The sequence below is a fragment of the Nicotiana sylvestris genome, chromosome 2 (genome assembly GCF_000393655.2).
Source record: "Nicotiana sylvestris chromosome 2, ASM39365v2, whole genome shotgun sequence".
In the NCBI taxonomy this organism is placed as follows: domain Eukaryota; kingdom Viridiplantae; phylum Streptophyta; class Magnoliopsida; order Solanales; family Solanaceae; genus Nicotiana; species Nicotiana sylvestris.
This window is the reverse complement of record NC_091058.1, coordinates 117,022,319-117,044,746: the sequence shown is the minus strand read 5'-3', so window position 1 is coordinate 117,044,746 and position 22,428 is coordinate 117,022,319. Positions and strand designations below refer to the sequence as shown.

The window sequence follows — 22,428 nt, the reverse complement described above, 5'->3', positions numbered from 1 at the left end:
TGCTACCCTCACTGTTGGGTTTAGTGGGTAAAGAAAATGTTCCATTTCCTGAGAAGTGGAATTTTGAAGTTTTCCTTTTACAACTTTTTTCTATCTTTTCCCTTTATTTTTCCCGCTACCATTTAACTTTTTCTTCTTTTCCAGCAACCATGGGAACTGTTGATGAGATTCTCAATTTCCGTGGTTGGGTAGGAAAGTTATTGAATGTTGCTCCAATGGAAGATAGATCTTGGAAAAACCTTTCGGATAGGTTTGGTTGGAAGGTGAAAACTCATGGTAAATGCGTTTCTCATCTTTTCTTCATACTTTCATTCACCTTTTCTTTAAAATTTGTTTTGATACGTCTTTTTATCAAGATTTCCCATTCGAGGTGTTAGTGCTGATGTTGTCGTAGCTTCTAGAGTTTCTTTGGAAAGAGCATAAGAAATAATATTGGGTTCTTCATTGAAAAGGAAGGCTGATACGACCCAGGATTCTGAAGAAGAGGAAGAACAAGATGGAGGTTCCTTGATTAAAAGAAGCTCGCGTGCTAGTTCTAAACCTGCAATCACATCTTCATACTTTGCCTCATTATTAGTAACATGGTGACATTTTATGGCTTGTCGTATGGCTTCACCCGTAGGTGGTACCAAAACAAATCCTAGACCTGCTCCTTTCACATTCGATGAACCATCAGTAAATAAAGTCCAAGTTCCTGGATTAGACCCGTTGAATACTTGTAGTTCTTTTTCTGCTTATAGTTGCATCCCTTGGCTAAAATCGGCCACAAAATCTGCCAACGCCTGTGACTTTATTGCAGTTCTAGGTTGATATGTAATGTCATATTCACTTAACTCTATGGCCCACTTAGCTAACCTACCTGATAACTCGTGTTTATGTAATATATTGCGTAGGGGATAGGCAGTTACTACAGAGATGGGATGGCATTGAAAATAAGGTCTTAATTTCCTATATGCCATAATTAATGTAAGTGCAAGCTAGATGAGGATACTGAGTCTCAGCATCTAATAATAACTTGCTAACATAGTAAATTGGAGACTGTTTACCTTGGTCTTCACGAACTAAAATAGCATTCACCGCTACTTCTGAAACAGCAAGGTAGATAAGTAATTTCTCCCCATCTTTTGGTTTCGCAAGCAACGGTGGATTTGACAAGTATACTTTTAAATTTTTGAGCGCTTGCTAACATACCTCAGACCATTCGAACTGATCCTGCTTTTTTAGAGCCAAAAAGAACCTAAAGCATTTTTCTGATGATTTGGAAATAAATCTTCCCAAAGCTGTTATTCTTCCCGTCAGTCTCTGTACCTCTTTTTTACTTGTAAGTATATCGAATTTCCTCAATAGCTTTAATCTGCGCAGGATTTACTTCAATGCCACGGTTAGAAACGAGAAATCCCAAAAACTTACCTGACGAAACACCAAATGCACATTTCTCGGGGTTTAGCTTCATGTTAAATTTACGGAGAATCTGAAATGTATCAAACAAGTGTTGGATATGATCCCCTACTTGTTGTGATTTGACCAACATATCATCTATGTAGACTTTCATGGTTTTCCCTAAATGTTCTTGAAACATTTTGGTCACCAACCTTTGATTTGTGGCTCTAGCATTTTTTAGGCCAAATGGCATTACTTTGTAACAGTAAGTCCCCTTGTCTGTTATAAATGAAGTTTTTTCCTCATCTATGGGATCCATTTTGATTTGGTTATACCCTGAATATGCATCTAAAAAACTTAACAATTCATGTCCTGCAGTAGTATCAATTAGTTGATCTATATGCGGTAATGGAAAAGAGCTTTGTTTAGGTCAGTATAATCTACACAAACTCGCCACTTACCATTCTTTTTAGGTATTACTACAGTATTAGCTAACCAATTTGGATATTTTACCTCGCGGATAGACCCAATTTTTAAAAAATTTTGCACCTCATCTTGAATCACCTGATTTTTGAAAGATCCTTGCTTTCTTTTCTTTTGTTTGACAGGTGGATATGATGGATCTTTATTTAACTTGTGATTCATTACTTCCGGAGGTATTCCTGTCATATCAGAATGGGACCAAGCAAAACAATCCATGTTAGTTTTCAAAAATTCAGTCAACTTACCTTTCATTTCGTGGCTTAGGTTGGCCCCAATGTAGACTTTCCTTTTAGGCCAATATGTGAATAGTTCTACAGCTTCCAACTCTTCAATCGTCGTTTTGATGTTTTCATTTTCTTCTAGTTCTTGGATGGAATCGGGCCTCGAGTCTACATCTGTCCGCCCGTGTTTAGTTGAGGCTTGTGTTGCAGCATCCTCAACTAGATTCTGTAATTGCTATTTTTCTTCATTTTTTGCGCTTGAATCTGCTATGAAGTTGATGCTCCTAGATGTCTGTTGATCACCACGGATTTGATGTATTCCCCATTGTGAAGGGAATTTAATAACATGATGCAGGGTAGACGACACAACATCTATTTCGTGAATTCATGGTCTACCGAGAATCATATTATAAGCCATATCCATCTCTACCACCTGAAATTTTGTATCTTTGACCACTCCTTCTACGAATGTTGTGAGTATTACCTCCCCTTGACACTTGAGTTGTCAAAACTAGATAAAGTATGCGCCTTGGGTACTAGCTTATATTCAGCTTGCATTTCGTTTAACACTCTTAGCAATATGATGTTCACGGAGATACCTGGATCAATTAAAACTCGTTTCACATTAGTGTCATGTACAAGTAAAGATATTACCAGTACATCATTGTGTGGAGTTAGTACGCCATTTGCATCTGCATCTGCATCATTAAATGTAATACTTTCTTCTTCCAAAACACGTCGAACCCGCTTCCCATGTGTGACTGTAATCTTTGAAACTTTCTTGGCTGCCGTATATGTCACGCCATTAATTTCTTTTCCTCTGCTTATAACATTAACGGTCCTTTTTGGTGAAGGAGGTTTAGGGGGCTCCTACATGTTCTTCATATACGCTTGCTTACCTTTTTCACTAAACAATTCGGTTAGATATCCTTGCTTTAACAAATGGTCAATTTCACCTTGTAGCAATCTACAATCTGCCGTTTTGTAACCATGATCGTTGCGAAACTCGCACCAGAAATCAGGATTTTGCCTATTCGGGTTTGATCTCATTTCCTTTGGCCACCGCACCTTATCACCCATGCTTCTTAATACTGCTACTAACTCTGACGTGCTAACATTAAAATTGTAACCGCCAAATTTTTCCTTCGAGCCTCTATCATCATCTCGCGTTTCTCGTGCGTTTTGCACTTTTCCAAACCTTGATGATGAGCCTCACTCTCTATCTCTTGATCTATGATCGTACCTTGAGTTATCCTACTTTGAACATGAGTCTCTTCCTGTTGGTCCCATGTAGGGCTCGTATATATTTTTATCGAACCTTTTTTTAGTTTCAGCATGTCTCGAACTTACCCTCTCCTCTTTTTAAGACCGAGAGATAGTATCTTCTTCTATCCTCAACTTCGTGTTGTATCTGTTGTAAACATCATTCCAGGTTGTTGCTAGAAATTCATGTAGACTTTCCTTGAATCGTCTCGTGGCTTCTGAACTTTTCTTATTTAAATTACTAGCAAAAGCCATAGCTGCCCAGTTATTAGGTACGCGCGGCATCATTATCCTTTTACGCTGGAATCTGTCTATGAATTCTCTAAGCAGCTCCGAATGTCCTTGCTTTATTTTGAAAATATCCTCCATTCTTTTTTCTACTTTTTGAGCTCCCGAGTGTGTTTTGATAAATGAATTCGCAAGCTCAGCAAAAGATTTATAGAATTTTCGGGTAAAAGAGAATACCATGTTAATGCTCCCTTAGTAAGTGTTTCACTGAATATTTTGACCAATACGGATTCAATTTCTTGTTTGGTCAAGTCGTTGTCCTTTACACCAGTTGTAAATGCAGTCATGTGGTCTCGTGGATCAGTTGTTCCATCGTACTTTGGAATATCGGGCATCTTAAATTTCTTCGGAATTGGTAGAGGAGCAGCACTTGGCTTCCAAGGTTGTTGTGAATATTTATCCATATCTATTCCCTTGATTACAGGCGGTACTCCAGGTATTTGCTCTATGCGGTCGTTTTGCTCCTTGAGCTGTTTCTACAAAGTTAATACTAAGTTTTATAAATCAGAATTGACTATGTTACCTGGTTCTCCATCGTGAAACTCGTTGGGAGTTCCACCACTACCTGAATTAACGAGTACAGAACGAGAATTTTCCAAAGTGTTGTTATTTGGAGTTGGTATCGGTGGTGCAACCGGCAATTGGCTAGTAAAAGCCTGGAGAGCGTTGTTGACTTATTGGGCAATTAATTTTTTAAGAGCTTCATCGAGAGCTTGTTCATTTGCAACTCTGCCATTTTCATTTGATTCAGATCCGTTTGGAGTCCCCCTCGTGATTGTCGCTGAGAATGTTGTGGCGAAGGAGGTGGGGTTCTATCATTTGGATCGTTCATTTGATGTTGTGGATCTTGAGGTGGTAAATTGTGTTGGTTATTGTCGTTGACATTCGACATGATCGTTTTTGATAAAAGAATCGATTTGGAAAGCAGACGATTATCAGATTCCCGGTAATGGAACCAATTTGTTTAACCAAAAATAGAGATTTCGGTCAAAGCTTATTTTTAGAAGAACTCGGATTACTGATAATCAAGTAGAAATAGGAATAATTGATGTAAATAATAATTGAATAGAAAGCAAAGTAAATCAGTATATTCCAATAGTATTTCGTGTCCTTACAAATGTTCACTCCTCACCTTTTATAGTTATTTCTAAGTAATACGTTTTTTTTCTTTCATAATGGAGTCATTATGGACAATTAATGGCATTTAATGTAGGCAAAATACATAAGTTGTCACGTGATCTATGGCCCAAATCCCCCTTACACACTTTCTGTGGACGATAATAATATTACACACGCAACCTTTCTAAAGTGTATCTAGTACACCCACATTTGACAGATAGCACGCGCGTATTTTACACGTAAAAGAGGCGGGTGAATGTAAAACTTTTGGGTCTTAATCATTACTTAAACGCCATATGTCCAGCTTTTTTACTTTTAAACTTTTTTTGAGTCAATTCTTCTTTTTCTATTTTTAACTATTTCATCTCCAAATAATTTGGTCCTTTTTCCACACCCTACCACCCCACACGTTTTCCTATTCTCCTGGTCACCCACTTTGTCTTCTCCATAGATTAAACTCTAAAACACAACAATAATTGTAGAGCTAGATCCAAGTTCTAAATTATTAGTCATCTCCTCCAAGATTTAACCCTTTCAGATCTGCTAATGAAATCAATGACTAGTTTCTCTATATTTTTTCATAATTTTATTTTCAGATCTGCTGATTCTTTCTTTGACTTCAATTTTTTTTAATTGAATGGGTTTGAAAAGGGGGTTTATAGTGTTTGTGGATTTTGCTCTAAAAATTAATGGCGGTAGTGGTACTGTTATGACAATGGTGATTTTAATTAAAAAAAACTTTTTTGTAGAAGAAGATGGGCATCTTTAGCTCTTATTCATCTCTAAGAGTCAAGCTCCATTGACAATATTGAGAAAATGGGACACGGTGCTACTAACTATGGCGTTAATGGTGGAAAGATTGTGGAGATGATGATTAAGTGGGTTGGGGCAGGGGGGAAGGAATTACTAAAAGCGGGAAAGGGGGATCTTTTTTATTTATTTTTTCTTTTTTTAAAGAAGAAATTTTAATTATGGTGTAAATTAGGTATTTTATTGTATTTTCTTTCTGTTTTGACACGTGTCACGATATTATTAGTGCGTGATATTACACATATTTTGAAAAGTTGATCAACAAAAAGATGGTGTGTACTAGATACACTTTAGAAAGGTTGCGTGTGTAATATTATTATCGTCCACAAAAAGTGTGTAAGGGGGATTTGGGACATAGGTCAGGTAGCAACTTATGTATTTTGCCTTTAATGTAGCGTTATAATTGGTAATCATAACTGATTCAATACAGATTCTATAACGTTTTCTGTAATTAATGTCTATTAATTACCAATAATATGTATCTATACCCCTTTTGCTATTTAGGTGCATTCTTCAGATGCGTCTTCAGAATACCAAGAGGTCTGAGCACCTATCCCTTCTGGTTTTCTTGGATCTTTGCTCGTGCCTGCTAAAATTCGTGTTTCTTCAACTATTCTTCGCCAACTGTCATTCCTTCTTTACTGGTCCACATATCATGACATGTCACCTCATAATTAATTCTATACATGAACTTAATTTTTCCCATACAATACTTAGTTGGCTCAATGACCGCTAAGCAACAAATAATACTATTGCAGTGTTTGATGTCCATTTAAAACTACAAATTCCCAAGGCAAGTGATGTTCCTACCCTGCCAACAAGGCGACACTGACCACTCTATTTTCAAAAGCAACTTTAGATTCATCAAAACAAAAAGTAGTTCATCATAATATTCATAGTTCACTGTCATCCAGAGAAGAGACGAGTGTGCCCTTCAATAGCTCCAATTTTGGTCCTCCACTTCAGATTCGCATTTTTCTGTCCTTCAATTATTCCTAGGAGAAGGTTCAATTTTCCCCTCTATTATCACATTTTGAGTAATTTTCTCCTCTGTTATACTCCGAGATCGTTCATACATAAATTACCTCGTGTATCTCACATTCACATGTGTGGAAAAACCATAAGGCTTTTGGAGATAAGACATATATTCATAAAATATCGAATAGATAATTTTCCACATCACTAAAATTGGATTATAAAAAGTTAAACTGGATATTAAAGGAGTGATCACTAAGAATCAAACTCCAAACATTACTAGCCAAATTGCAACTTCTTAACCACCGTGCTCATGGGCGGATCTACATGTAAAATTTGGGTGTTTTTCACCCATTAACCTTAACTTAAGGTAGGTATAATTCCGTAGCAAACTTAAGGAAATGAATATAAAAGGTCAGAAAGCACCCACGAAATAGAAACAGTGATCGGTGTTGTGGTTAGGGAATGGCGTTGAAAATTTAATGCTGGTTAGTGGCGGGGGTTTGAAACACAATCCCAGCGCAACAATTTTTAACCAAGCAAACTATTTCTTTTCCTTATATTCTAGGCTACTTTCTATCTTCTTCTTTTCCTTTTTTTAAATATTTCTTCAATTAGGTCTTCTTTTTTATTTTTCAAGCACAATTTCTCAATCCAATACTACTTTTTTTTTTTTGGGCTAACCTTTGTATTTTAACTTTATGTTTTTCTTTTAATTTACCTAATTCTCTATAGCAAAGAAAAAAAAATCCCAAAGTTCGATCCCTTTTAAAGATGAAGAGTTCCTTTAGAAGGTAAAATCCACCAATCTTCTTTTTTTTTTAGGCCAATTGCATTTTCACCATATATTTACGGTGTCCATAATATTAACATGAGTTTTCTTCTTAACTTTTTCATCGGCGTGTTCAATTAATTGTGTACTTATATAATGTATTGTAACTTTACATCAAAAAAAATTAAGCACCCACAAATCCAAAATCTAGATCCGTTACTAACAGTGCTTTCACTCGTATGGACGTCATTGAGATCTAAATATAGAAAAATACAGCAACTTGCAAACAAACAAAAAAGAATCTGTCCACTAAAGAATAAGTTGGAAAACAAACAATTTCTGGATTACGGCACAACAGATATAATTTAAAACTAAAAAAAGAAACCATTAGGTAGAAGAAGCTGATTTGTTTCTTATTTGGCTTTTATTGACGATGACGGTGGCCCCGTCCTTTCCTGCCCTCCACAACGGTTGGCTCATGCGAGTCACACACTTGCGTCTTGAATTTACACCCTAACTTGCTCCTCCACCCTCCTCCTTTTTCTCCGCCGCCGGCGCCGCCGTGTTTCCCTACCTTATCTATCTTCTGGATTGTTTTCTTCATTGTAGAGCATTCTCGTTCCAGTTCTTGTACTCGCGTCCTCATGCTATCCATATCCAAGCGTAACACCTGATTCTCTCTCACTGCGTTCCTCCACGTGCTACTACCTTCCTGTGCACGTGCCACCCCAACTACTCCTGTCGTTTCCTCTTCCTCTCCACTTTCTCTGTCCCCTTCTCCGCCGTCCAAAATTGATAGCCGTGGGATGTCTCCCGGAGCAACGTCGGCGACCATAAGAGTTCCGGCGATTGCTTGCCGGAGTTGAAGTTGCTCGAAGAACAGTACCTGAACTACGGCTCTGAGTGGAAGCCGTTCATTCTGAGCTGCGTGTGTACACGCTTCTAGTGTTAGCTTTTGGCAATCCATTACTCCGCAAATTCTCTCCCTCTCCGCCTCCGATATCCATGAATGCGCCTAACGAATTTAGCTTAACAATGTTAGAACACAAATTTATTGAAACTAAGCAAATGAATAAACTTTTTATTTCTGAAAATGTCATTAATTACCTTGAGATACACATCGACGGCTCTATAAAGGCCGTCATCAAAGAGTCTAGCTTGATCCGGCAATGCAACAGCTAGTTCACAGAATTTCTCCGGCAACAAATTATTGTCCGAAGCGATTTCCGATAAGTAACCGTCGATTAACTTACCGACTAACATTAACGCCGCGGATCTACCTCTGCTGTTCTCTTCTTCGCCTTGAATACTAGTCGTCAATCTCTCCTCCAATCCGTTCAAAAAATATCCTAATATTCTCTCCACACAAGCGACATCATATAACGTTTCATTCAGATAAGAATAGCTCGGAATGAGTAGATCGTCCAATGTGGCTTGTTCCAATTGAGATCCGATTTTCCTCTCCAGTGCAGTTCGAGAAGCTTCCGAAGCATTCAGTATATTCGCTGTTCTCAGTAATCCGAAGAGAATTCTTGTAGCTGTTGAGGCATTTGAACTTTTCTCTGCAGGAAGATTTGTAATTATTGTCTCCAGAAGTTCTCTCTGTTCATTCTCTGAAGGTATTGAAGAAGACGATGCCTTCCTACTCGAACGTGAAATTCCTGGAATGTACTTCTTGGCATAAAACATTAGACAGCTCTCGATAACCTCTGAACTCAAATCTCTACCTTTCATGGCAGAAATCAGACGCTTGAACAGAGGTAAACTCAAGTGCCCCAGCTCTTCGAACCACGAATCCATACCACCGGTTCTAGAGGCACCTTTACGGCGAGTATTTGCTTCAATGGCGGCGTCATTCACTGGCCAGCCGAAGAGAGACGGATCAGCAGCGGAAGCTCTAACAGCAACGGCGTCAATGCATCTCTGAACAATGCCGAGTGTTTCTGCTAACGACAAGACGTTCTTACATGAATTAAGTGTTTTGATGGAGTCCTTAATGCTCTTGAGCACAGTTTGTGAAAGAAACCTCTCCGTTTTGGAAATGAGGTTATCTTCGGAGTACTCTTCAGTCATCTCTAAGTAGTCACCCGCACAGCGCAGTGGAGCAACATTCGTTGCAGACAGCTCGATTTTCACACCGTAGCAGAACTTGGCAGCCGTCTCGAATGTCTCTGAACCTCCCGGAAAATCAGGGAATGAAATACAACATTGCTGGTCCTCCTCAATCTCCTCTGTTTCTTCTTCAATCTCTTCGTCACCATCACCTGCATCGTTGTCTCGTTCAGCAGGTTTTTGGATTCTAGTGCTTGTTACATTTGTCTCTTGCTCTGTTATCATCTCATGAAGCTTTCTACTTTTTGACATCAGAGGAAACTGAAACAACAGACAGAAACGCACACACAAAAAATAAGAAACATATAGTTAGTTAATTATCTAAGCATTTCGCATAGGTTACCGACCTTGTGAAGGTGGAAGGTCATATCTTCAACTTCGATGATGATATCGCTAGGTAAACCTGTAGTACAAAACCTGATAATGTAGGAAGAACAAAATCAGTGAATTAATCTGATTAAACAATAAATGAAGAAGAAGGAGTGACAATTTTAGTACTCACCATGCTTGGCCTTTGGAAGTGGGATGGTCAGACGGCGCCATTTTTTCTTCAGTGTAAGGAGAAAATGGAAAGTTCAGTTAGCTAGAAGTACTAAGATAGATTCATGAAGATAAGGTGTTTGAAAGAAGGTCAGATTTGTACTGGGGAAATGATTATGTAGGTTGAAAAAAACTAAAGGAAAGAGACGATGATGAAGAAATAGATGAGTTTTCTTTTCCAAAATTTCTGTCTTTTAATTTCGTACCAACCACTTTCTTCTTTGATCAGAATCTTCTCCTCTTTTTCTCTCTCTCTAGGGTTTGAAGAAAGATATATGGGTGGAGGATTCAAAAAGCAAATCAGGACTTTGAAATTCAGTTTTAAGAAAACATAGTATGAGGAAAAATTATTATCGTCATCATTATTTTAACCTTTTTTCCTGCTTACAAACACCAAAACACGCTTTGCTTGACAACTGTTGTTACTGCTTTTTTGCAATTATATTATAAAATTCAGAGTGTTTCTATTATTTGAGTGGGCCTAAGTTTAATTTGATTAAAGGAGTATTCACGTTGTTGTCATAATTAACGTTTTGATTTGCTTTGTTTCATTGGATGGAGTATGCTAATTAAGCAATTGATTTATTTTTTTTTGGTCGAATAAGCAATTGATTGCATCTCACTCTCAAATTAAGAATTTGAAAATGTTAATGGAGTCAAAAAGAGAGAGGAGACTAATGGAGCAAATGATTTCTGAGATTATGGGGTTATAATGACATGAATGGAATGTGGATGGTCCCAAAAGAGGGCTCCAACTCAAAGGTGGCCTATCTAGGCTGTGTCCAGTTATTGTACCTTGAAGTTACATATTTGGCCAGTCAACCAAGAATAATTATATAAAAATATATTAAAAAATAAAAATATTATATATTAATACATAAAAAATACACTATAGTTTATCGGTTATAATTTTTGGAAACTGACTATAGAATTTACACTGTAATTTTTCCCACCTTTTAAAGATCGGTGACTACTTGAATTCTATTCGAGTAGTAAAGCCCACATTTCCCGATACACCACCAAACGAAGGGGAAAAAAGTAAACCACCAGGATATTATTGATATAAAAACTTAGAGTAACAGCCTGACTGCAATTTGACCCATGATCTATTTCAATTTCATGAAATAACGATATTACTATTCATCTTCATTATTTATTGAGAGATATTAAATCACTTCATTTTACATTTTTCCGTGGTGATTATTCAAAATGTGTAAGAGAGTCAACCTATAAAATCCTCCCAGATTTCTATGATTAAAAATAAAATGTGATTATGTGACCTCACCAAAAAATATATATATATATATATATATTCACACCGCATACAACGGGTATCGTCGATGTGGAAAAAAAAAATGTGGTCGGAAATCTGTGATGAGAAAAATGGCCTACCCTGCCTGCCATTAATAACAACATACCAACCATTATTTGTAGGGCGTTAAATGGCGTCTTTATGAGGTCCACGCAAGAGAGGTTGCTCAATATTAATTGTTCTATCTAACATTTCAAATTCAAAATAAATAGTAACAACAATATATATTTTATTTTAAAAATAATAAAGGCACGACATTTAATTAGTATGTAGAAATGAAGGACATGCCAAACAACTAAATATTATATTCTCGGGGTTGAAGGCAAGCTCACTTGGTGAACTCCTCAATTGTGATGGAGTGTTCAAACCTCATTAGTAGCGTAGCATCCCTTCCCATATTGGAATAAAGAAGATTTTTACCAAATAATAATAATAATAATAAATATTCTTTATTTCGGCAAATTAATGGTTAAGAAATAACTCTAATAAGAGCATAAGATGAAGATCCTCCCCTAAAGTTATTCATGTTCTGAACAAGTTGACGACAAAGAAATGCCATGATTATCTGTTGAACATTCTTAATATTTAATGACTAATAATATGACTATTAGTTAAATCTTCTCCTTAAGGAAGATGCCCATATGACACTATTGATCAAACTGGTCCCAGGATGTCAAATATTCAGATCATTATCTTCGATTCAAACTCTATATATAAATAAATATATTGTCAAAGTAATGTTTTCAAATTAAATTTGCATGTATTGAAAATAGGAAATTAGTATTTCACACCTTTATTTAATAAAATAATAATGACTGATTAATCTATGAAGAATACTCACTTAAGTGAGTTTGGTGGGTTAAAACCAGGGCACAAAAACCAAACCACATTACCACATTGAGCTAATAAAGAAAATTAAAGAGAGGCACAAAACCCATGACTAATTGCAAATCTATAGGGTAAGAATTACAAGCACCCAGCACAAGGTTAGTAAAAGCACTCAATTCTCGAAATCGATTTAATTTATTACACACATTTAGAACTTTAGAAGCAAATTAGAGTGGTTTGGTCAATGTGTATTGACCTCAAAATTTACGAATCCACCATCACATTATTATTATTATTTTATTACAACGACTACTACTATACTATTATACTTTATTGGTCCCCAGAAGCAGTGTAGCTAGTGCCCAACGGCATAACATTGAGTACCTGCAAAACAACAAAACACGAAATCAATTATTGGGATATTAATCCAAGGATTAAAAAGTTACCCAGTAAGCTGTTTCATAAGATTAATCTAAGTAGAGATGAGACCAAGTAGCCACTCTAAAGGATTCCTATTAGGGGTGTATATGGACCGAGTTGCTTCGGTTTTTATTAAAATCGAACCAAACCAAATATATCGGTTTGGATTGATTAGGTTTTGACGGATTTTTCGGGTTTTATTTTATTATATGAATATTATTTCAATCTTACTTTGTTAAATTTTTTATAAGTAAATATATGTTTAGTAAAAATTAAAAAAATTAACAAATATATGATCTATTAAAATATTCTTGTGGAAGAATTTTTTTTAGTAACACGTGATGGTTATTTTTAGTCGTCTGATAATAATTTTACGTTGATGTACACCTTCAAGATTTATAATAATTAAACATAAAAATAAATATGAACATATATAGTTCTATTTAATTTTAAATTATCGAAATACCATTTCAAATTCGAAAAAGATATAAGAATTTAATAAATCTTGACATATGAATATGAAAAAACAAAGAGATCGACGCATTTCACTAACACTTGATAAGAAACTGATCGTACAAATTATTATTTAAAGTTAATAAATATGGAGCATTTCATATTTAACTTAACATTACATCCCATAAGAGAATCGCAAATATTTTTTGATATTTTTCTAAAGAAAATCTATAAAAAGTCTTAAATATATATATTTATATGTCGGTTTGGTTTAGGTTTTTTACTCAATACCATGCCAAATCAAATCAAACCTAGTCGGAATTTTTGATCAATTTGGTGCGGTTCCGATTCAGTTTGTACAGCCCTAGTTGCTATTCAGGAATGAGCCAAAGTGTCATATTTCAGTTTTTCAGTTTAATTTTTTGGGACAAAAATATTTTGAATTATCCTAAAAGTTTCAAGATAATTAACTACAGGCTAATCTCTAAACTGCAGCCTGAAGAATGACTGTTTGTACCCTTCCCTCTTAATCCAAGTTGGAGGTAGAGGGGTTCTTTAATAAACCATCCTTCTTAGTATAGTCCCACCACCTTTGATATATTGCATTGTCTCTAATCCAACTAATAATCCACTTTCTCGGAAAGTAAATTCTTTCTAAAGAAATGAAGAAACAAATTATAGCTTAAACTTTTTGAGTCGTTCTCAATCCTTCAAACTTGTAGAAAATAGTATGAGCAAAATTGTCAAAAGTTGTAAACACTAAGCAAATGTCGTGATTTTATAGATTTCTTAGGAAATAAAATAATAAATAGGAGAGAATTTCCACCTTCCCTATTTGGTTGGCACTTGACATAAGGGACCATCTGCTTAATTTCTTTCATTTTCCTTGATCAGAATCTAATCATAAAAGGTCTACCAAAGTCTAGAAAGAGCAATAAAAAAAATGTACTACTCATTGGAGCATCAATAGATCTTAATATATACTTTTTCTGTTGTGACCTTAATTTTATTTTAAATCAAAGGTCTTTTTTATCTCTAGCTTTGCCTAGTGGCTATTCTTAAAAATCTGCCAATGTGTAGGAAAATGCGATGATATAGAGGCAGATTTACTTAGTGATGCCCAAATCAGACTCGAATTATATATATGTATATAAAAGATTACCAAATTTTGTAAACATAAGTACATATATTAAGAGGTGTAATCAAAGTTTAAATCCTACATCCGTCTACAACAATATATACCTACAGTGGTCGGAGCACATTTGTTTTGGGTCGTGGTCTGAGGAGGAGGGATGACAACCCCAGGCCAAGTACGACAATAGCAGTGTTTGCCCTGTTCGATGCTAGCATGAAGGGTAGTCAAATGTTTACCACACCCACCCCATGAGTATTTGCCACATTTCTTGCAATCCACTCTATAACACATTTTTTCGTTCTACGTATTTCTTTTCTTGGAACTCTTCGATCCTAAGTTGATGATGTTTTGTTTACTTTATCCATTTCTTGAACTCCTTTATAGGAGTGCCATCAACTTTGATGGCAACGACCAATCGTTAACACCCATATAATGTATATTGTCACAAAGTTCCTTTGGTGGTATCGTATAACTAGCTTTTCTTTCACGATAAGATTCACTTACTATGCTTTTCTTGCTGCATTTTCTTTGGTATATTGGCATTTTGTGGTTGTTTTTGTTTCATAGAGAATCCATTAGCGCTTAACACGTCAATCCACATCTAAGACAATAGCAACAATACTAATCCAACTATCATCAGACAAAACGTGCTAAAGTACAATATGCTATAGTACTCTTAGCACTAAATCAATAATTTCGCATGTAATAATGCTTAAGAGCATCTTTGGGAGAGTATAAACATCCACAATATACGACACAGAGCAGGTACGCTGCTTCACATGAAAGTGCGCTTAATTTCAGAAACATTCGTACGTCGCCTTAGCCGCCAGAGTAATGTTGGATTGAATTGTCTTACTAAGATATCCCAGCACTGAATTTATCTTTTATTTTCCCTATGCAAAAATAATCTCTAGGACACAACAGCACTAGATTCACCCAGCTGGTTAGAAACCAGAAATTTCCTATGAGGAAAGTTTGGACGAATAATAGAATAGAAAAATCACACAGCATTAGAACAAACACATGGTACAAGGATTTTTTTTTTTTTCTTTTTTGGATAATGGTGGTGTCTAGACCAACCTATGCGATCTACCAAATACCACGCCAAAGCGTCAGAAAAAGGTCATCTTAATTTGAAATGTAATAGGTGCGTTGTTAAATGATATGAAGAAAGAAGAAATCTTCCCCCCTGATAACCACAAGTTTACTTAAAACAAAAAGTAAAGATAGGTGAACGAGTGTTAATTTCAAAACTAAGTCATGTTACATCCTACACAGCCCTTACGACCCTACAACCATATAAATGAAAATACTAAGATCAGCACCCAGTAGTCTAGGTAGTGAATAACTATTAACTAGTTCAGTTACTGGTCTTCCAACAAAGTTAACATCTCATTCAAAAAAGTGTTCAACTTCTGAGTCTCAGTAGACTATCTGAAGAGCATACTAGAGAATAAAGCAACAGATACAGAATAGTCACCAAGGCATAAGTGATCAAGAACAGGACATAAAATGATGCCATCTTACAACAGACTTCCCAGCTAACAAACAGAGTCAGCAACATAAGCAAATCACCAGTAGTGTTGTCAATAGGCTTTCTTTGTATGTTAAAGATTACTTCATCACAGCAACAACAATACATTCTTTACGAGGCACTGCCATCTCCATTATTTGATGGCGGCTCAGATGCAGGCTTTTTCATTGGACTAGACTCTGTAGTTGTGTTTAGCAGCACCCTCTTGACTCCTCTTCCCACTACACCTAGATGAGTCACTCCAGCTGCCTCATTTGTGTGGGCAGTGGAAACAGTTGGAGAGTCAAAACCTCCACTACCACTGGTAGCAGCACCCATCTGTGAAGAGCTCGCAGCTTTTTCCGTACTTCTTGCTTTCGCAGAAACCAGTCCCAGAATATCTGAGAGGATAGATGATGGATTTGACATGCACTGCTGCAAATCTTCAAGCTGCAAGTGGAAGAGTCACAGTTTAAAAGAAGAAATAACCAAGACATTAATCAAAACTCATTTGGTGATACTTGCCTTCTTCTCCAATTCTGCAGATAGACCTGTGAGTGTTTCAATCTCTGCTTCTTTAGCAGATACAGAGTTGGACTGTGATGCATTGGACGATTGTCTCGCAATCTGATCTACATTAGTAGCTGATCTTTCTGTTGATTCTGACAAAAGCTTTATTTCATCGGTGAGCCTCTGTAGCCGCGACTTGCAAGTCGAAACAGCCTTTTGGCAGTATGGTATGGCTTCCTGAGGCTTAGAAGCAATTTCCAGACATAAACATATCCTAAAGTTGCTGTAATACAGTTAAGAACACAAGGCGAGGAAGAGGAAGCAACACCTAAATTTGGCACTTAATAAAACCCAGATAAAGAAATTAATACTAAGATGTAGGTCAGACAACAATCCCCTTAAGGGTTGAAGGCAAGTTACATGTTACTAAGGATACAGCTCAGCAATATGGCGACTGTCAGGTTCAACCAAGCGTTCCAAAATGGATAACGCCCTCAGGTAATCACTAAGGGAAGTTTCAAGATCCTCTGCAAAAGAAAAGGACAGAATTTACAAATCCCGTAGCATATGAAGTAGAGAAATAAACATTTTGTTACAACTAAACAGGCAACCCAAAGTACCAAATCATTTGCTGCATTCGGTTGGTTCAGTTCAGTTTAGGTCATTTTTATTTCAACCACTTAATCCATTTCCAGTCAGCTAGGATTTTCCTAGGAATTCATGAAACAGACAGCGAATCACCATCTAGAGTGTAAATACGACCTACTAATAATGCTAGCAAGTTGCTAAATTATGTTTTAATAGGAGGAAGGGGGCTCCGTCACTCATGGTCATGACCCCTCTTATTCTCTAAGTCTCAGCAAGGAGTTCCGCCATTGTGCCAAGCGACTAGTATTACTTCTCCACCCTTGTTCGCCCTTATTTGCCTCCAACCCTCCTCAATCTGCCCATCATTTCCTCATTCTTAGTCCCATAATCACAACACAGAAACACCTCTCAACACATCATGCTCCAAAACATCTATACCTCGCTGGTGATAGAACTAGATATTTTATTAATCAAGATGATATTAATTGATTTTTTTTTTATTTTTTCGCTAAATTACCAAGCTATTTGCAGCACAGGATTGCACTTCAAAATAACCAAAATGCTAGAATAAAATCTAATGGAAGTTGAAATGTCCATCGGGCTATCAACCACCAACGGACACTTCAACTTCCCACACAGAAAATAGGAGTCTGACAATACCATTCTAATAAAGGTAATGGAAGTACTGTATAGAGGAGAAAACCTTTTTCGAAGGCTACCTCAGCCAAAGATTATAGTACATCCAATTTTAATTTCATGTACACGTTTTAATGCTGTTAAAATCATTCTCATATCTAGTTATCACGGTTGTCTCCATTGATTTGAAAATTTTGAGTTAGATAAATTATTGCAGCATGGGATTGCAATTAAAAATAACCAAAATGCCAGAATCAAATATACTGACTTTTCCAGTTGAGATGACAACTTAATTATCAGTCCTGGTATCAGTATTCAGTAGATATTTCATTCAACAAGACAAATGGTGGTTGATAGTCCAATGGACAACTTCACAGGACAGATACTAAAAGGAGTCTCATAACATCATTCTAATTAAGCTAATGAAAGTATTGTTTAGGAGACAAACCTCTTTCCAAGGCTACCTCAGCCAAAGCTGATAATACATCCACTTTTTCCATTGTGTCACCAGAGTGCTTTTCAGCAATTGCCCTTGCAACATCTAACAGTTTCCAGGCCAAATCCAGGTCAGTTTCATCCTCATCACCTTCAGCCACATCCTCAGCATCACTTTCTTCTTCATCTTCATCTCCTTCATTGTCTTTTTCCTCTGCAGCTGTCCCATAACAGAGTATCCACAACAAGAATTATCATATCTAAAAAGGATATCATTACACAATTACCCAGGTTCTATTTTGACAACCAAATTTTTTGCACTGCTAACATAGATCTCAGAAGACCAGCAAACGCGATAGTAAATACCCATTTCTTAGAATTAGAGGGTGTTTGGATTGGCTTATTTTAGTGCGTATTGGCTTTTAAGCACTTTTTTAGTTTGTGTGGTGTTTGGCAATGATAAAAAGTGCTTAAAAGCACTTGGTTTTAGGCATAAAAAGTACAAAAATAAGCCAAAAGTTATTACCAACTTATGGCTTTTGCCTTTTAGCTTAAAAGCTAGTACTTTGTATAAGCCAATCCAAACACCCTCTTAGAACGTCAGAGACTAATAGTTTCCAGATAACTGATTTCTATTAGTGGGAGAACAGCACCAGCACATCTTTACAAGTCTAACAATACATCTTTCCAAAAACTACTCTACAAAACAGTGTTTTGGAAAGCGTTAAGCGCAAAAAAGTGACGAGACCTCGCTTCACCGAAGCAAGAAGCGAAGCGCGTGCTTTTTTCATGTGAAGTGCAATTTAACACATAAATAAAAAAAATAAAAAAATAGGCATAGATAAATGGCTAAGAACTCATTAAAAATAACATATTAAGCAAATGTTTTAATTCTTGAATCAAGAAGCAAATAATAGATACTAAAACTAGATAGTGAATAATCCTCAAAAGTCATAACATATTAAGCAAATGCAAAACAAAATAACAAAAACAGAAAAACAGAGCAATAAACCAGAAAACAGAGCATAGTTTTAGGGCACAAAATCAGCGCTTAAAAAAGTGAAAAAAATTGAAAGAAGAAGAGAAAAATAGGGCAGAAGAACAGACATAAATTAGATGTGTAGAACAGAGCAATAGAAAGTGAAAAAAATAGAAAGAAAAAGAGAAAAAAAGGAGTCGAACAGAAGAAGAAGAAGAACAGAAGAAAAAGAGAAAAAAGGAGTCGAACAGAAGAAGAGGAAGAAGAAGAGAGAAGAAGAAACTTACAGAGAACTGGAGAAGAAGCAGTCGTTGGAGCAGCATTGGAGCAGCAGAAGAGCGTATGTTTATTTGTTAACAGATGGTTTATTTGACAAAAAAATTTAAAAAAACCCTAGCAGATGCCTTCACGTCGCTTAAGCACGTTTTTTTGCGCTTTTTCCATCGAGGCGCTTCTCGCTTAAACGGTTAAAGCGTGCGCTTTTTAAATGTGAGTCGCTTTTGGGGAAGAAAAGCGATAGCCCAGCGCCTCGCGTCGCTTTAGCGCTTAAAGCGAGCGCTTTTAATAAAACTGCTACAAAGGAGGCAGCAGTAATCAGTAACAAGCATAGAAGCCGAGTGGTATCTACTTAAGTCCCATTTAAGAATTTATATGATTCAACCAGCTAACAGAGTTGTGTCCTATGTCTTTAAAGCAAAATGTGCAATAAGAAACAGGGCCATGGGCTTTTAAACCAAGACGTGAAGCAAAGAGCACGCCTCTTTGGAATGAAGCGCACATTTACAGAAAATATAAATATTACCAAACATATATGTTTTTTTAAAAGGATATAAGAATTTGGTACTTATAACACTGTATTGCAGTTAAAGTTGCTACTTTCAATGTCCGGTGTACAATTGACACTATTAATCCAACTCAAATTAAACAACTTTCAAATGTTATGTCAACAAGGATACAGAAACATCAGTTTACTCGCATAATTAATTTCAGATTTCAATTAATGAATCATTTCGGAAGGGGAAAAAAGAACTAATATGCAACATTCAATTCTGTATTTAGTTATTTTAAAAAATGAAATAAAACAGTAGAAGAGAGAAGCTCAAAATGAGAAGTTATAGAAGAATAGAACTCAAATACTGGAAGAAAGACAAGTCATTGTTTGAGAAAGAGAAAAATCAAAAGAAACAATGAAACAGAAGCAGTAAAAGGAGAGGTTTTACAAACTCAGGAGCACTAGCACTCAAATAGCAAGGAGGGGTTCAAGAAATAGCATTAGTTCTCCCTCCCTCCCTCTTTCTTTAAGCTACATTCAAAATAAAATGCTCTTGCTGGATCATTTTGCTCCTCGCTTCTTTTTTCTAAATCACTTTGTTCCTCACTTCTAAAGTGATGGACTACGAAGAAACTCATTGCTTCACCCATGAGGCAATAAAGCACCTTGCTTCACATCACTCTATTGCTTTAGGCGAATGAATCAATGGATTTTAATGACACTTTTTGTCTTGATGCTAACTTTGTTAATTAATTAGCAAACTCTTCAATTCAATTATTATCTTTTCATAATAAACGATGTCGTTGATATAAAGCACGAGTAGCATTATAGAGAAGTCAGATGAGATTAATGCAAAAGAATCTAACCATCATCTTCCTCTTTCTCCTTTCCATTTGAGCTTCCACCTGGTTCACCGGTACTTGAGATAGAAGCAACAGAAGATTCACAACTAACAGTACTCTTAACAGAACCATCTCTATTAGAATCTTGTTGAGACTCGCTGTCCTTTTTAGGCACAGAAACCAAAGGATCAGCCTCATCCTGAGCTTTGCACAGCAAAGCACACCCATATTTATAGTATGCATTGATACATTCAGGAGCAAGTTCACCAAAATGTGCAACCCTGAAATTTTTGCAAAATAAGTCAAGGTGAAACGAGAAATCTATTAGAAAAGGTAGAACGGCATAGAAAAATAATATCTTTCTCCCAATTGATGTGATGCACATTCCTTTTTAGTCTCTCTTACTATATTTAGAAACAGTTTAACTTTAAACAACACATTTTCCCGTTAATGGGATGATTTACAGCCACAAATATATCTATGACTTGTTGAAAGATATATATAGGGAGAGAGAAACTCTAAAACTATGCGTATCGTATGATGAAAAAACGTGCAATGTCCTTGAAACAACTTGAAAAACTCTCTTGATATATTTTCTTTATATATACACACACACACTCATGTAACAAAGAATGCAATAGAAGAGAACAAGAAAGAAAATGAAGGAGCATACTATGAAAAGACTGATGGATACTAATTCCTCTATTCAATTGGTCAACTCAACAGCTTTGAAACATTTTAATTCCGCTTTGAGAAGGCTATTGAAGAATGTATTTGAGAATAGCCCAGAGTCTCCTGGGGCATGTAATTCTCAATTATACACAGTTGTACTTCATGTCTGCGGCTCAATCATCCCAAAAGGGAAAGATTTAAGCAGCACCAAGACGAATTTTTTTCACATTGCAATTTAATAAGATAAGTAAAGCACGTATATTTAGAAATATTTATCCAATCATCTCTTAAAGAGTCTGTACTGTGTATCAGTCCTATATTAATAATATATTCTGCTCATCAAAATACCTTGAAAGATGAACTTATCTACTGCACCTGCAGTACAATAAACCCTAACCCTAAACTCTCGTGCCTTTGCTGCATCACTAACAAAAAACGATCAAACGATTTTCTTTTATGATGTAAGTTTCGAACTAAAGCTTAATTCGAAATAAGCTAATCTAACAGTCTGGTGAAAATAAGCAGGCAGCTAAATATACTTGATATACAAAAACCGGAGGAAATGAAATGTGTAAACCCTAACCGGATTTCTAGAGCACGACTATAGCATTCAACGGCATCTCCATAATCTCCATCTTTATCGGCCTTAGCACCTTTCTCCATTAGCTCATCGGCGTACTCCAGCGATTTTTCGCGGTCACCATCAGAAGTAACCGCAGAACTCTCAGCATTATTATTGTTGCAAGTCGATTCTGTACCTCCCTGAAACCCTGATTCGATGGTGGCATTCACCGAGTTCTGGTTCTGCTCCGCCGTAGGGCTTGTTGTTTCTGAATTTGCTACTTCCTCAGCCATAGTTCACCTTCGATTAGAATTAGCAAGTCCTAGCGGAAACTTTGTAAACCCTCGATTTTCCCTCTCTTTTGAACCCCCAAAAACCCCGTATGGCGCAAAAATGTAAAATGGCTGTTTGGGAAGAACCGGCGTCGTTTTACGTCAATGGTACCCGATGAAAAAGAACTAACTTGTTATAAAATAAGGGCAGTAAAGTAAATAAATTGAAGACAAGTACAGAGGGAGATTGATATTTTTACTCAATTTCAATTTCAAACTGATGTACATATTAAAATAAAATCTCTTTTATTTATAGAAGAAAGGAAGTTGTTGTGTAAGTTGCTACTACAAGCTGTTGTGTAAGTTGCTATTACAAGTTGTTGTGTAAGCTGCTAGTACAAGCTGCTGTGTAAGTTGTTACTATACCAGATATGAATAATTTTCTGCTGAAAGTAATGTTTATACATAACGGAGTACTGAAAGGATAAGCTTATTGTACCCGATATGGATAATCTTCTTCCGGAGGTAATGTTTAT

The 22,428-nt window shown here is 36.2% G+C and overlaps 2 protein-coding genes across 2 annotated transcripts; both read right to left on the bottom strand.

Moving 5' to 3' along the window:
- Nucleotides 1–7,523: 7,523 nt before the first annotated feature.
- On the bottom strand, nt 7,524–10,104 carry LOC104221801 (BTB/POZ domain-containing protein At5g66560). Its single transcript, XM_009772937.2, has 4 exons — nt 9,926–10,104; nt 9,771–9,840; nt 8,419–9,684; nt 7,524–8,326 (listed from the first exon to the last, which is right to left on the bottom strand). The coding sequence occupies exons 1-4, from the start codon at nt 9,964–9,966 to the stop codon at nt 7,736–7,738; spliced, it is 1,968 nt and encodes a 655-aa protein (XP_009771239.1). The 5' UTR covers nt 9,967–10,104; the 3' UTR covers nt 7,524–7,735.
- A 5,371-nt stretch (nt 10,105–15,475) lies between these two features.
- Nucleotides 15,476–22,016, bottom strand: LOC104221802 (uncharacterized). Its single transcript, XM_009772938.2, has 6 exons — nt 21,642–22,016; nt 20,411–20,667; nt 17,807–18,013; nt 16,571–16,661; nt 16,150–16,417; nt 15,476–16,074 (listed from the first exon to the last, which is right to left on the bottom strand). Exons 1-6 carry the CDS (start codon nt 21,911–21,913, stop codon nt 15,757–15,759), a joined length of 1,413 nt encoding a protein of 470 aa, XP_009771240.1. The 5' UTR covers nt 21,914–22,016; the 3' UTR covers nt 15,476–15,756.
- Between the last annotated feature and the right edge of the window lie 412 nt (nt 22,017–22,428).